Source organism: Rhinatrema bivittatum, chromosome 8 (genome assembly GCF_901001135.1).
Source record: "Rhinatrema bivittatum chromosome 8, aRhiBiv1.1, whole genome shotgun sequence".
Taxonomy (NCBI): domain Eukaryota; kingdom Metazoa; phylum Chordata; class Amphibia; order Gymnophiona; family Rhinatrematidae; genus Rhinatrema; species Rhinatrema bivittatum.
In genome coordinates, this window is record NC_042622.1 from 224,966,755 (window position 1) to 224,980,803 (window position 14,049).

Sequence of the window (14,049 nt, forward strand, 5' to 3'; positions counted from 1 at the left end):
ACGTCGCTGTGCGCACAGCGTAGATGCACGCGCTGCTATGCGCACAAATACTTTGTGCGCCCGGCTGGCCGCTGTGTGCACAGCTCAGTTGTGCGGACGATGAGGCGATTGGGGGGGGGGGGGGAAGGCGCCGGCGACCACGTGGTAAGATGGCAGCCCCCCCAGGGGGTCTCCACATGGGAGGACCTTCTTGCCGGATTGGGATCTAGCCCGGATGGGGCTGCTGAACGCAAATGTACAGACGCCGGAGGGACAATATGTGCGGCTGTCCGAGCCTCGGAGACCGGAGACTTAGAGAAGTTTTCTACCTTACCTTGTCTCAGTGCTTTCCGGTCCTCTGCCGGGCGGTCTCCGGCTGCAAGGGGAGAGGGAATTACCTTCACCGCCGCGCTCGGTTCTGCACCTGCTGCCTCTCAGCCGCTCCCTTTTCAGGGGCTAAGTCCAAGCCGGATCGGCTACCAGACCGAGGCTGCCTCTCAGCCGCTCCCTTTCCCGGGGGCTAAGTCCACGCCGGGACCGAGGCTTACTTCTGAGGGATCTCGGAAATCACCTCAGGAAATCTTGACTGGGGGAGGGACCCTTAGGTATCACCGCAGGAGTACGGGGCTCATTTTGGAGGTAAGGTTTTCTTTGTTTTTTCTTTAAATTTGGAGTTTGGTTTTCTAACGCTGTGCAAGCGTGTGTGAAGTCCCGAACTGCTATGGAGATGGAAAAAACTGGAGAGCAAAGCCTCGTGCACGGGTATATATAGTGCTGACGTCAGATTGAAATCTGACTCCGTCTCCAACTGCTATCAGGAGCACACTATACTCATTGGTCCTGAGTCCATCTGCTACACGCTAGGAAATGGCTTTTTACCTTCCTCCTTGACTTCAGTAGTAAAGAAGGCTTAAGAACTAAAGAAATGCCATAATGAGTTAGGCCAGAGAGCCATCAAGCTCAGCATGCGATCTCCACCAGTGGCTAATCCAGGTTACAAGTGCCCAGTAGGATCCCAAAGAATAGGTCCAGTCTTTCTGGCTCATAACCAGGATAAGCAGTGGCTTTCCCAAGCCTACATGGTTAATAGAATGTGTTCAGCAGTTATATCATGTGGGACATAGCACAGTTACAGCAAATATACAAAAGTGACCCCCAACTCCAACATTGCTCTCTGCTTCAATGGTAGGGGGAAATGTGGAAAAGAGGATTTACATTCAGACAACATCCAACAAAAGATTGATCTGTGCAGTCGGGGTAAACAAGCATCGGGGTAACTTGCTTGATACGGCGGTTACTACCCTTAACCATTAAGCCTTATGATTTACCATTGATGCAACTCCAACATTACTCTCTGCATCAATGGCAGGGGGTGGCAGGAAATTCAAATCAATCAGTTACCAATAAGGTGAAACAAATAAGTATGGGAAAATAAGTGTGGGAGCTTGCTGGGCAGACTGGATGGGCCGTTTGGTCTTTTTCTGCCGTCGTTTCTATGTTTCTATGATGGCGCTGGGGTTGATCACTCATCTTAACAGGAGGAAGAGGACCAGGGTTACTTACTGTCATGCTGCTGCTGTTGCTGCTGCTGTCCTCAGTGCTACTCTCAGAACTCACGTTCAGTGTAGGTTTCCCTATCCATTCCTCCAGCTCCCACTGCAGGTGCTGAATCAGGAGAAGATATGCACCTTCCTGAATACCATGCATCAACATCTGCAGTTCCAAGACTCGTTTCTCCTTCTCTGCAAGGTGCAGCCGAGTCTTCATTTCAGACATATCCTCCTAAAGTTATGGAGACACCATCATTCTTACCATGTATGCTGTGAGGTCTGCGAGACATATCACAGTTTTCTGGGCGTTCTGTGAGGGCTCTGAGACACTATCACTCTTCTCAGGCATTCTATGAGAGAACTCTTCTCGGGCATTCTGTGAGAGCCCTGAAACACTATCATTCTTACCAAGCGTTATATGAGAGGCCTGAGGCACCAGCACTCTTACCAGGCATTCTTTGAGAGACCTGAAACATCAGTACACATTCTAGGCATTCTGTGAAAGCCCTGCGACACCATTATTCTTACCAGGCATGTTGCAAGAATCCTGAGACATCGGCATTCTTACCAGAAATTATGTGAGAGTCCTGAGACACTAACATTCTTTACTAAGCTTTCTGTGAGGACCCTGAGACACCAGCACTCCTAACCAAGCTTTCTGTAAGGGCCCTGAAACACCAGCACTTCACATTCATCTGACAATTGACCTATAGCATGGATGGAAACAATGTGGGTACCCTCCATAAACTCATTCATGCAATGGTAAGCAGAGTTCCTATGTGCAAGAGAGTGCTTGAGAAACAAGGCAGGCATCCATAAACCTGTTCCCACTGTCATACCCTGGTGGCCAATAAATCCTTCTGCAGTAGAGTTCTGTCCAGTTTGGGCTTCTCTGTCATGCCAGGCAGAATGTCAAGAGCAGCCTCAGTGGCATCATCAACCTTGGCCCTGATGACATCAGTAAGATGTGCCACCTCAGGGGAGTGACAGGCTTCATCAGCACTCAGAGGTACCAGGGTGACTGTGACTGAAGCTCGATCCTCTTTTAACTTTTGGATATATTCTTTCAGAAGCTCCTCATCCTCATTGCTCAGAACCACCGGACTCCAGCTGTAGGAATCAGAACCAAAAGAGACATGAAATCCCTTCCCAAACACACATTACAACCAGGGACTGGAATTAAGAGTAATCTGGAAGCTGAAAGATTTGGGAATTAGTCTAAGGGTAGTAATGTATGGCTTGTAACTAAAGCACTACACACACACATTAGTCCATGTGGTTCAGATCTTACTGAGCCTAATTAGATTCCTTCCACAGGTCAAATCCCAGTAGGCACCAGACTGTCCTGCATGTGCAGCAGGCCCGGATTTAGGCATAGGCAACATAGCCATCTGCCTAGGGCCCCATGTTTTGAAGGTGTCAAATATCCAGAGTAAAAAGAAGCCTGCTTCTGCTTTCATTAGGTCCATAGCTTCAAAAGGACGCTGCTGCGGCACTCTGCCTGTGGGTGCCAAAATCTGAAATCCAGCCCTGATGTGCAGTGATATTTGGCCTTGCCATCACAGGACCTCAGTTTAATGTCTCATGCAAAGGACACCAATCTGAGGGTACTGGGTCAGAGAGAAGAATGCCACCTAACACCATGCTGGGACACTGGCTCAGAAGGGAGACTGCCTCCTAATACCATACTTGGGGTACTGGGTCAGTAATGGTTGTGAGGGTACAGTGCCCTCTAACACCACACGCGGGTCTGTAGTGACTCTGAGGGAATAGCACTCCCTACTGAACCCTTAACATTGCTACCGGTACTCGCAGCATTCTGGCTTCTGTGACAGCAAATAGATCTCCATTTCTCCTTCCAGTGACAGTCACACTGCAAACCTGAGATTTCTTTGGTAGCTGCTCTGTAACTTCTTGGCAAGATCTGCTCAGATCTCTGCTTATAAGATGGAGCATGCTTTTGATAAGATCCTAGTGACCTAGTCTCTTGAGATGCCCTAACCTTCAGAGAAGCTTAGTTCAAACATAAGTGCCTAGCTTCCAGCCTTAGGTACAGAAATCTGAAACTCCGGCATGTAAGGAATCTTCAAAAACCCAAGTTTTGTGCTCCTACGTTCATGAGTAAATCCGTTTTCAATCCGATTTATGGGGATAAAAAGAAGTCTTACTTGCATTAATTGGTTGTCTGACCACTATCCACCCTCAATGTGGCTAAACGAAGAATGTACCCACGGCAAACTTCACGGTGAAAACCCATGCACACACTTTTGCCTTGAGAATGGCCCTATTAGTTATGCCTGCGCGATTAGCCGCATGTAGAGAAGGGCAGGGGTGTGCTCAGGCCAGGGGAGGAAACTAACACACATACATTTTGCATTTTCATATCTTCCCACATACACATACACAAAGAAATCTCCCCACAAATAAAGCAGGTGCAAGTAACCACACAGACTTTGTACCCACAGCAAACTTCACGGTAAAAGCCCATGCACACTTTTGCCTTGAGAACTGGTGCAAAGCTCGCGGGTAACATGTGGGGCTCCAAATTCAATGATATTAGCCAAATAACTTGTGAGCTATCTGACTAAATACCAACTTTTGAATAATTTCGTCACTTATCCAGCTAAATTTTCGCCTGATAGCTCATTATTAGCATATTTATTACTCGTCTCCCCAATTTAAAAAAAATCACCCAAAGTGGCATACAAAAAACATGCGTAATTCATACAAACAATAAAGCACAACATAAAAACAATTAAACATATAATAAAACAATTCCAATTATTATCATATTCTGCTCTGTTCCCACAACCTCTCTTTCATCTCCTACTAACCATTGAATACATTTGTGAAAACCACTATGTTTTTACTTTTCTCAGGTCAAATAATTCCCTTCTAAAATTTAGCAGATAATGTAGGGCATATCTGGCTAACTCTGATGTTCAAAATTAGACAGCTAACTCTGGTCGTTCCTTAGAGTGGTTCTAAAGTTAGCTGGATAAAGGTATTTGGCTATCTTTCAGAGAGTCAGGTATACTCAGTGGTGCTACTGCGCTGCTGAATATCCCAACAAAATTAGCTGGATAAGTTTATCTGGCTAACTTTTTCAAGCCTGCTAGCAGCTGAATATTACCCCCATAGTCTTTTGTCCCAATGCAAACAATTTGACAGTTACCCTCTTTTTCCCTTAAATTTAGGTGACCAGCTAAGTAGGCATCTTGGAAGCGTGGTTTCAGTTTAGACACAAGTGGGTTTATTTTCAGTCATTTACTGTACCAGTGTGCATTTAAACAAATATCCAGCTGGAGGTTTAAACCTCTAATAGTGATTGAAACCTTGCCCAAGTAGTCCTATGCACAAACTTCTTGTGTGTGCGTCTGAATTCACTTTTAGGGATCCATCTTCCAACAGCCCGTGTAATTTTAAAGTTCATGGAGCTGCTTTTAACGCACGCACTTTTACACAAAGTTTCAAAGAGAAACTACCTGCGTTGTTTCTTCTTGAAAACGGGGCAAGCGCACAGCACGCATGCCGAAAGCACCTGTGTATTTTGAACCTGCTATTTGTATGGGTAACTGTTTAGCTACTCAGGTAAATCACGTGAAATCTGCCCTGTAAATGTTCACATGGCATCAGGCTCATTATCGGGTGCGCAAATACCTGCACGAGGAGCCTGCTTCTGAGTCAGTCGTTCCTCCTTCCTCGGGATCCACCCTGTCCATGGCCTTCTTAGCCTCCAGAAGCACCAGTTTCTCTGTACCATCCAAGCCCCATGGGGCAGTTTGCCACTTCTGAGCGCCTCCTAGAGCAAAGCATATGTCACACACCAGTGATTTCTAAACACTGCCCGGACGGGCGGATATAACGAGGCTTCAGCCCAAATCCAGAGGGCTGCCTTGCAGGAGGAGTTAAAGGACCCTATTCTGTTTTTGCCAGATTGCTAAAGCATAGCTAGACCACACATGTCAAACGCCTTCTCCCTCCTTTTGAAATGGCTTCTTAGAGAAGCGATGTGTATAATATAAAGCCAAATTCATTGGTTTGCCCAAAGAGCACTGCATTCCCCCCCCCCCATCTTTTCAGACACTGGACAAAATTCCATGTTACTTACGGGCTGATATAGTACAGTGCGCTCCGGTGGAGCACACTATTAACCGGCATTTGGACGCGCGTTTGTGACGCGCTAGCTTTACCCCTTATTCAGTAAGGGGTAATAGCGTACCGAAAACACGCGTCCAACCCCCCCCCCCCCCCCCGAAACTAATAGCGTTTGCAACATGCAAATGCATGTTGATGGCCCTATTAGTTATTCCCGCGCGATTCAGTAAGTAAAATGTGCAGCCAAGCCGCACATTTTACTTCAGAAATTAGCGCGTTAATTTCTCTCGGCACCCTCCGACTTAATATCATGGCGATATTAAGTCGGAGGTCCCAAAAGTTTAAAAAAGTAAAAAATTTAAAAAAAAATTTGAAATCGGCCCACGGCTCGAAAACCAATTTTGCCCACTGACAGCCGCTGCTCCTGTCAAAAAAGAGGTGCTAGGGACGCACTAGTGTCCCTAGCACTTCTTTTTCCCGCAGGCCCTAATTTAAATAAATTAATTTACTGAATCGTGCGCACAGGAGAGTGGCCTGTGCGCCCGCTCTCCCGCGATTTTTACTGTATAGGCCCGTTAGTAACTTAGGCTTAAGGCTTAAACCTCACCTCAGGCTTGGTTCTTCCAGAGCTGCACCAGAAGCACCTGATCCTCCCTAAAAACTCCATGCATTATGTGGACAGAAATACAATTGGGGAAAAGGGGCACAAATTTGTTGCAACGTACAGCACGTTATGTGTAAGCTGAAATCTTTGAGCTCGATATTCAAAGGCTTTGTCTGCGTAACGTTTGGAGTTACCCAAACAAAATCTGAGATTTCAGAATTCCCTCCACTCCCTGGCTAAGTCCTTATTTACCTGGGTATAACAAGGCAGCGCTTCCAGGGCGGGGCTAAACTTTAGCCTGTAAGGGTAGATTAGATATTCAGTGCTCCCCAGCTAATTTTAGCCAGGTAAGTCTGGTCAGAGAAACGGCTGCCCCAAAGTCACTTAGGTAACATTAGCTGGGTACATTTGATGGGATATTTGTCCAGGTGTGTTGTACTGAATATCCGGTAAACTTACCTGGGTAACTTTCCCACTCACTAGCCCACTGAATATCAACCTATTTCTCTTTACAAACTTGTTTTTTTTCATTGAATATTAATATTAATCAACAATCTATAACAATAATCAGTGTTTCCATTGCAATCTCATATTCAACCCCTTTGTTTTGAAAATTTTATCACTGCAATTATTGCAAGCCATCCTGGGTGATAGCTGGAAAGATGGTACACAAACTGTGTCAAATAAATAAATATCCGCACTAAGACTCCTACCCCAGCTGAGCCTGCTGAAAACTGCACAAAACCTACTGTGGGACTTTTATTCCCTTTCGCCCTCTCCTTCAAAGCGACTCCAACCTGGGTAAGCTCTCACCTGGGTAACTATTGTCCTTCCCTAAGACCTGCTCCAGCAGCAGTTTCTGCTTCCAGTCAGCCTGCATCAAGAGCATAGCATAGGCCTCCATGCATCGCTCACTGCCGAGAGAAGCAAACACACAGGGTACATTTTCACAAGGATTATTTAGCTAACTGGTTAAACATTTTTCTTCTTCCCTACTTAACCAGTTAAATTTGTTTTCATAAAATTGTAAGGTCCACAAATTTAGCCAGTTCTCACAGGACAAGCAGGATGGTAGTCCTCACATATGGGTGACATCACAGGATGGAGCCCTGTATGGAAAACTTTTCTGTCAAAGTTTCTACAAAGCTTTGACTGACACTGGCACACTGAGGGGTAGATTTTAAAAGTCCTGCGCGCATAAATCCTGCCGGATTTACACGTGCAAGGCACTCGCGCGCCGGTGCGCCTATTTTGCATAGGCCGCTGGCGCGCACAAAGCCCCGGGATGCACGTAAGTCCCGGGGCTTGCTAAAATGGGCGGTCCTGGGGGCGTGTCTGCGGTCCGGGGATGTGTCCGGGAGCGTGTCTGCGGTCTGGGGTGGTCTAAGGGCGTGGCCGAGTGCCCCGACACAGCGGCCTGTGTCGGGGCCTGGCCAGCCGGCGTGTGCAAGTTACGCCTGCCAGCGGCAGGCATAACTCCATCGAACAAGGTGGGGGGGGGATTTAGGTAGGGCCGGGGGCTGGGTTAGATAGGGGAAGGGAGGGAAAGGTGAGGGGAACAAAAAAAGTTCCCTCCGAGGCCGCTCCGATTTCAGAGCGGCCTCGGAGGGAACGGAGGCAGGCTGCACGGCTCGGCGCGCGCAGGCTGCCAATTTTGGGCAGCCTTGCGCACGCCAACCCTGGATTTTAAAAGATACGCGCGTAGCCGCATGTCACTACGCTGATGCCGTCAGTGCTTCCGTCACGGTCATCATTGCTCTGCCCGAGTCATCGATGTTTTTTCATGTATATATTTTTGACGATATCCTCAAGGCCGCTTCGGCCACCATCGACATCGTCAATACCGACATAGCACCGCCACGTAATGCCCTCGCCTGAACACAGTGCTCCATGCTTTGGGTTCTTATTAAAGCCCCATATTAGCCTACGACACTACATAGTGCCAGGAGCAGTGCAGGCATGCTGACAGTCTGTCATCAGTCGCCATCCAAGACAGCAAGGGCATCCATCTCAGCACTGGGGAAAGACCAGGCCGAGCACCATGGCATGCATCGTCACCGACACGGTGACCATCCGCCACCGACGCCATCCAGCACATTGGTGCTATCCTTCTCGATGCTGGACAATGCTCGGGCCGAGCAACATCACCACTGCCATCGACACTGTTCCGCACAGTATTGGCAGTCCTTGGTGCTCCAGAAACACCGGAACGAGTTCTGAAGAATTCTGCACTGGCGTCACGAGACATTGAGCTGCTGTGACGAGGGCCGGGTCCACGAGCTATTAATTGGCTCCCCTGTCCCCGAGGCGTGCCCCACCGACATCGGTGCGGGATTGTGGCCCTCCACTAATTACGGTGGTAGCGCCAGCCACGCTCAGCCTGTCTCCTCTATACCTGCGCCACCATACCAGGCATCAGAGTTGAGACGGGCATCTACTCCCTCGATGTCTCTTGAAATCCATGGAGCCAGCAAGCTTCACCGGCTCATCCTTCGGCGATCCACGTCGGATGGTAAGTACCCACTTCTGCGGCATTCCCATTGAGATGTGTTCTCTAATTCGAGCCACATGGTTCAAAAAGTTCTAGGTCATGTACCTTCCAAGAACCGTATTAGTGTCACATATCGCTATGCCAGCTATGTCAGCCACAATAGCAAGAGAACCTCTCTATCTTTTCTTTGGGATTGCATCATGACATCCTCCCATTTTGAGCAACGAGGCTCTGTAATGGTTAATGCTCTGGCTTCTGGTTCCTGATTCAGAACCAAAGTTCCAGGTGCATTCACTGATCTGCTAAACACGAGATCCAGCAAATACTGCCTCAAGTGCAAGTCCACCTCGAAGCCTGATGACAGGTCTCGGTGTCTCCTTGTACAGCACACAGAAATGCGGGTAAGACTTTACTGCTCACGCTCCAGTGGGAGGTTACATGATATCCAGAGTACATCAGCCCCTCCAGTTGGACACCTCCTGGTGTCCCAACTGGCCGGATATCAGAGCGGCCACCCCACTTTGTACCAAGGTTCCCGGTACACTTCCCCAGACGCTACAAAGCGCAGGAGGGAGGGGGGTTGGGGAGTTTTAATTTCACTATTCTTTCTTTCAACAGAAAGTAGTTACTCTCCGCCCATCCTGGACCTCAGAAATACCAACTTTCTTCAGAAGGCACAGGTAAAATGGTATCTCTCGTCACCATGCTTCCATATCACAGTAAGTACATTACCTCTAATCTTTCTATGTGAGTCAACAATATTACAATCCCAAGCTCTAGCTTCGGCAACTGGGGTATTTCATTGAATCACTATCGGTGACTGCTCTTTCTCTACGGAGTGCAACATCATTCACACTTTCCTTGCATGGACAGCTGCATAACGACAGTCAGTCCACGCAAGGAGCTCTAACTTCTACATGACTCATTATAAATTACTACCTGGGATTACTGTCACTGCCATAAATCCCTTATACAACACTTCTGGACACCACAGTCACAATGATCTTCCTGTCCAGCAACCGCGCAGACATTCTAATAAGTTCTTACATGTCCCTGCGTGCATATTCCATAACCTCAGCCCCTCAATTCTTCATTGTCGGGCCATAGGGTTTTTTCACTATGCACTGTCCTCATAGATCCAAAACTGCTATGGGTTAGATTCAGTGAAATTCCATTATCAGTGGGTCTAAGCTGTTCAACCGCTTTCGTCCCTCATCCATATTGCAGATCTAGAACCAAAATCTAGTCTGCTTCTCCTCATGCTCGCATTTTCTCAGGGTTGTCGAGTTTGACCAAAAATCTTCTCTACCCTTGGCCCTTGCTCACTCCATGCATCCTCGGGCCACTTATCTAAGAGATTTACTAAACGCACTAGCAGACCTTCTCCATGTAGGTTTCCATCCTCTCGAATGGTCTCAGACTACATGTGTAGCGGGAAAATCTTCTAACGCTGAAGTCAACCGAACTTGCCCTCTGTGTCCAAATCGAACCATACGGTGCACAGATTCTACTCCCTACACATGTTTCCAATGCATTCCCATAGACGCCTTTCTTCCATCAAGGGCCTCTTAAATGTGTCTCTTCTGCTGCCTCTCATAGCCAGCATTCTTCTAATGTTGAACCGGGACAGGGTTCACTGTTCCTCAGACCCACATCCTGGCCGAGACCAGTATGCTTCCCATACTTCTCAATCTATCACACCAGTAACCAATTCGCCTTCTCACAAGTCAGTCTCAAATCGTAGACTCACTGATGTTCTCAGGTACTGGTAGCGTCACAAAACCTTCCACACATAAATCCTAACATTCAAAATGGCATGATTTACCACATGACGCATACAAAAGGGTATTACCCTTTTTCTTCTTTCTACACCACTCTTTTTCTCTTCCTCCCTTGGATTCTGCTCCCCAGACATCCTCCACATAGATACACCTCTGTTCCAATTGATGTATCATTTGGGAGTGGGGATACCCGATTAACGGTAAACCTATATCTTATCCTTATAAGTCTCATACGTTCTCCGAGCCTTTCCATTCTTCTCATTTCACAATTTGACATGGGAAATTCTTTCCCTCATAAATGTCATTTCTGCCAAGTGAGTTACACACCTTGTTACATACTCATCCGACCCTGTGTTCCTCCGTGACCGAGTGGTTTTACGTATTCAACTTCATATCCTTCTTAAGGTAGATGTTGCATCTCACCTTACTCAAAATATACTCTGCCCATTTTTCCCCAACACCTCTCTCTCACCAAAGCAAAAGGGTTTTTCCACTCCTTGGACAGTAGTAGTGCACTTGCATTCTATCTAGATCGCACTGCATTCCATAGGAATTCCACCTAACTCTTTCCTTCTGTGGCAAGAGTCAAGCTGCGAGTTCCAATGGGCAAACAGACCTATTCCTCCTAATTGACGGTCTGTATCTCTTTCCTACCAACAAGCAGCCATTTCACTACAACACTGTGTGTAACCACACTCTGTTGCGTCCGTTCCAGCCTCAATAGCTTCCCCTCGGCCGCTGCTGCTTGTACATATTTATCAGGCTGCAACCTGGAACTCTCTCCATACCTTCGCACCCATTATTGCTTAGATACGACTAGCCAGCATGCTCCATGTTTGGCCAGTCCGTCTACTCTTATTCTTTTCGGGTTACCTACCCAACATCCTTCCACCAACCCGTTACAGGTTTCAGGATGCCCTCCGTTCCAAATTCCACCCCCGTCATTGCGCCTTTCACGTGACTTGGGTGCATTTGGTGCGCTCTCGGGCATTCTGAGCTCGGTACTCACCCATATGTGAGGACTACCATCTTGCTTGTCCTGTGAGAAAGCAAGTGTTGCTTACCTGTAACAGGTGTTCTCACAGGACAGCAGAATGTTAGTCCTCACGAAACCCACCCGCCACCCCGCAGAGTTGGGTCTGTATACGTTTTTACTTTTATTTTAGTTTTGCTTGCGCTTTTAGCTATAAGACGAGACTGAGGGAGATACCTGTGGCTCACAGAGATAATAGCAGGCTGAGCATGCTCAGTGTATTCAGTGTGCCAGTGACAGTCAAAGCTTTGTAGAAACTTTGACAGAAAAGTTTTCCGTACAGGGCTCCATCCTGTGATGTCACCCATATGTAAGTACTAACATCCTGCTGTCCTGTGAGAAAACCTGTTACAGGTAAGCAACACTTGCTTTACCAAATAGGTGGCTCTGTAGGCACTACCAGAGGATCAGAGTGGATTTTCAATGCTAACAGCTAAATTTATCCACACAGCTCTGGTTGCCCAATAGCAGTCCTAAATCTAGCCAGACAAGTTTTGTCTGGCTAATCTTAAGGAACTTTTTAGCTGCAAACTTAGCCAGTTATGTTTGGCTGAAAATTTAGCTCCAGATAAGTGAATACAATTAGCCGATTATCTTATCCACTCATGTCAGTAACAGTAACAGGTCATTCCTGGCCTGCCCTGTACCACTTTCCAGATGTGTGGCCAGTGTACACCTCTGAACCTTACCTGCACTTCAGGGCCAGATGCAGTGCGGTGCTCTTGGATTCTTGCTTCGCCAGATGCATACTCAGCCTCTCTGAGTCACTTTTGCATTCTTCTAGGGTCACTGCCAGTAAATCGTTCAGGATCAGCAACTTATCAAGGTACCTGCAGCACAGCAAATGGCAAAGGGAGCAGGATCAGGAGTTCAGGAGTACAGGGTGGGGAAGTGTCATGGAATACCAGCCTCTTCTGGCTCATTCACTATCTTTCTTTATTTATAGCTGGGAAAGGAGGGAGTGGAATGAGGCTATGTAGAGGTCAAATTTTAAAAGCCATTTATCTGGGTAAATTGACTAGTCTAAAAATTACCTTCCCTCAGGCTGCAAAGAATTACAATTAGGCTTCCATAGCATGCACACTTTTAGCTAGACTGCGAGGAGGCATTCCCAGGGGAAAGACATGACATTGCAACAAAATACACGAGCTATTTTACCCCACTCTGTGGCCTGCACAAAAGAGCAGGTGCAAGATATACAGATGCTTTTGGGATTCACAATTTTTCATTGTTTGTTTTTGGAAATTAGCATAAAGTATGTACCGGGTATTGCATAACCTTTGCCTCTCTCCCCCACCAGTGCCCACTGGCTTATCCTGCTAATATAATTTTTGTACCATTTTGTAGGCCATTCAATTTGCAATATATATTTTTTTAATTTGACAATTTTTATTAAAGACAAAGTTTAAACAATATTATTTTGTATCATTGGTTTGTATCACGATATGACCTTTGTACAATGACAATGATCATGATAACAACCATAAGCCTAAAACTGTCTTTAATATCCATCATGTTTATTATTATAACCATCCACCCCCACACATCTGTTACCCCCCATCCCCTCAAATATCAAACAAACAAACTAGACCAGAGATCAGCTAAAGAAGATATTCCAGTATTAACCTGGTTTCAGTTCACAAAATGAAAAAAAATAAATGTAGGGAGATATCCAGGAGCATAGATACTGTTGCGTGTCCTGTCCATGCTAGGTCTGCGCCTGGGCCTGCTCACCTTGCTCCTGCACTAGCGGGTCCCGGGCCGTCCTCTCCCGCTGCCACTGCCAGCACCGCCCGTCCGCGGCGTTCCGTGGCGGCATCTCTAAGGCCCTCCACATCAGGCCTAGCTCCACGCTGGGGCGCGGCGTCCTCTCCAGTGTCGGCCCCGCCCCTAGGTGCGTGCACGTGCGGGGACCGCCAGGCCCTTTAAAGGGCCAAGGGCGGGAACCAGCTCCGCGGCGCAGCCTAATGATATCACCTGATCTTAGTATGAAAGTGAGGCCCTGACCTCTGCCTGCCTGACTATTCTCTTCGTCTGCTGCCTGGAACTGACCACTGCCTGCCTGACATTCTCTTCATCTGCTGCCTGGAACCGTCCCTCGCTTGCCTTGACTATGCTCGGACTGACCTTGGTATTTGACCCCTGCTTTGGCTGACCATGTCTGGACTGATACTCTGGCTCTGACCTTTGCACTTCACTCAGACACTCTCTTCTGGCCTACTGTGGCTACCAGACCAACCTGCTTGGAATCCACCTGTGGCCTTCACCTGACTAGACCTGCAAATGCTGCCTGCCTTGCCCGGAGAACCTTCCTGAACTGTTACCTCCCTGAGGTGTCGGGAGCTTCCAGTTTGGGTCTGGTACATTCTCTCTGCATCAGCTGCGCACCCTTGCTCGTGTTGGGCACACCCCTCCACTACCACTCCGGGAGACCATCTGAGGCCCACCTAAGTCCAGGCAGTCCAGGTACCCAAGGGCTCAACCTGCGGAAACCCCAGACTGTTATTGGCGAA

The 14,049-nt window shown here is 47.6% G+C and overlaps 1 protein-coding gene across 1 annotated transcript in view; it reads right to left on the bottom strand.

Annotated features, from left to right (window-relative positions):
* The window catches only part of LOC115098229 (colorectal mutant cancer protein-like), a 46,521-nt gene that overhangs the window by 9,291 nt on the left and 23,181 nt on the right, over window positions 1–14,049 (bottom strand). Inside the window, exons 2-6 of the mRNA XM_029614686.1 lie at window positions 12,226–12,366; window positions 7,045–7,145; window positions 5,190–5,331; window positions 2,369–2,639; window positions 1,543–1,761 (exon numbers count right to left, since the gene is read on the bottom strand). Of these exons, the coding sequence (XP_029470546.1) occupies window positions 1,543–1,761; window positions 2,369–2,639; window positions 5,190–5,331; window positions 7,045–7,145; window positions 12,226–12,284 (792 nt within the window). The 5' untranslated portion in view covers window positions 12,285–12,366. The remainder of the gene's footprint in view (window positions 1–1,542; window positions 1,762–2,368; window positions 2,640–5,189; window positions 5,332–7,044; window positions 7,146–12,225; window positions 12,367–14,049) is intronic.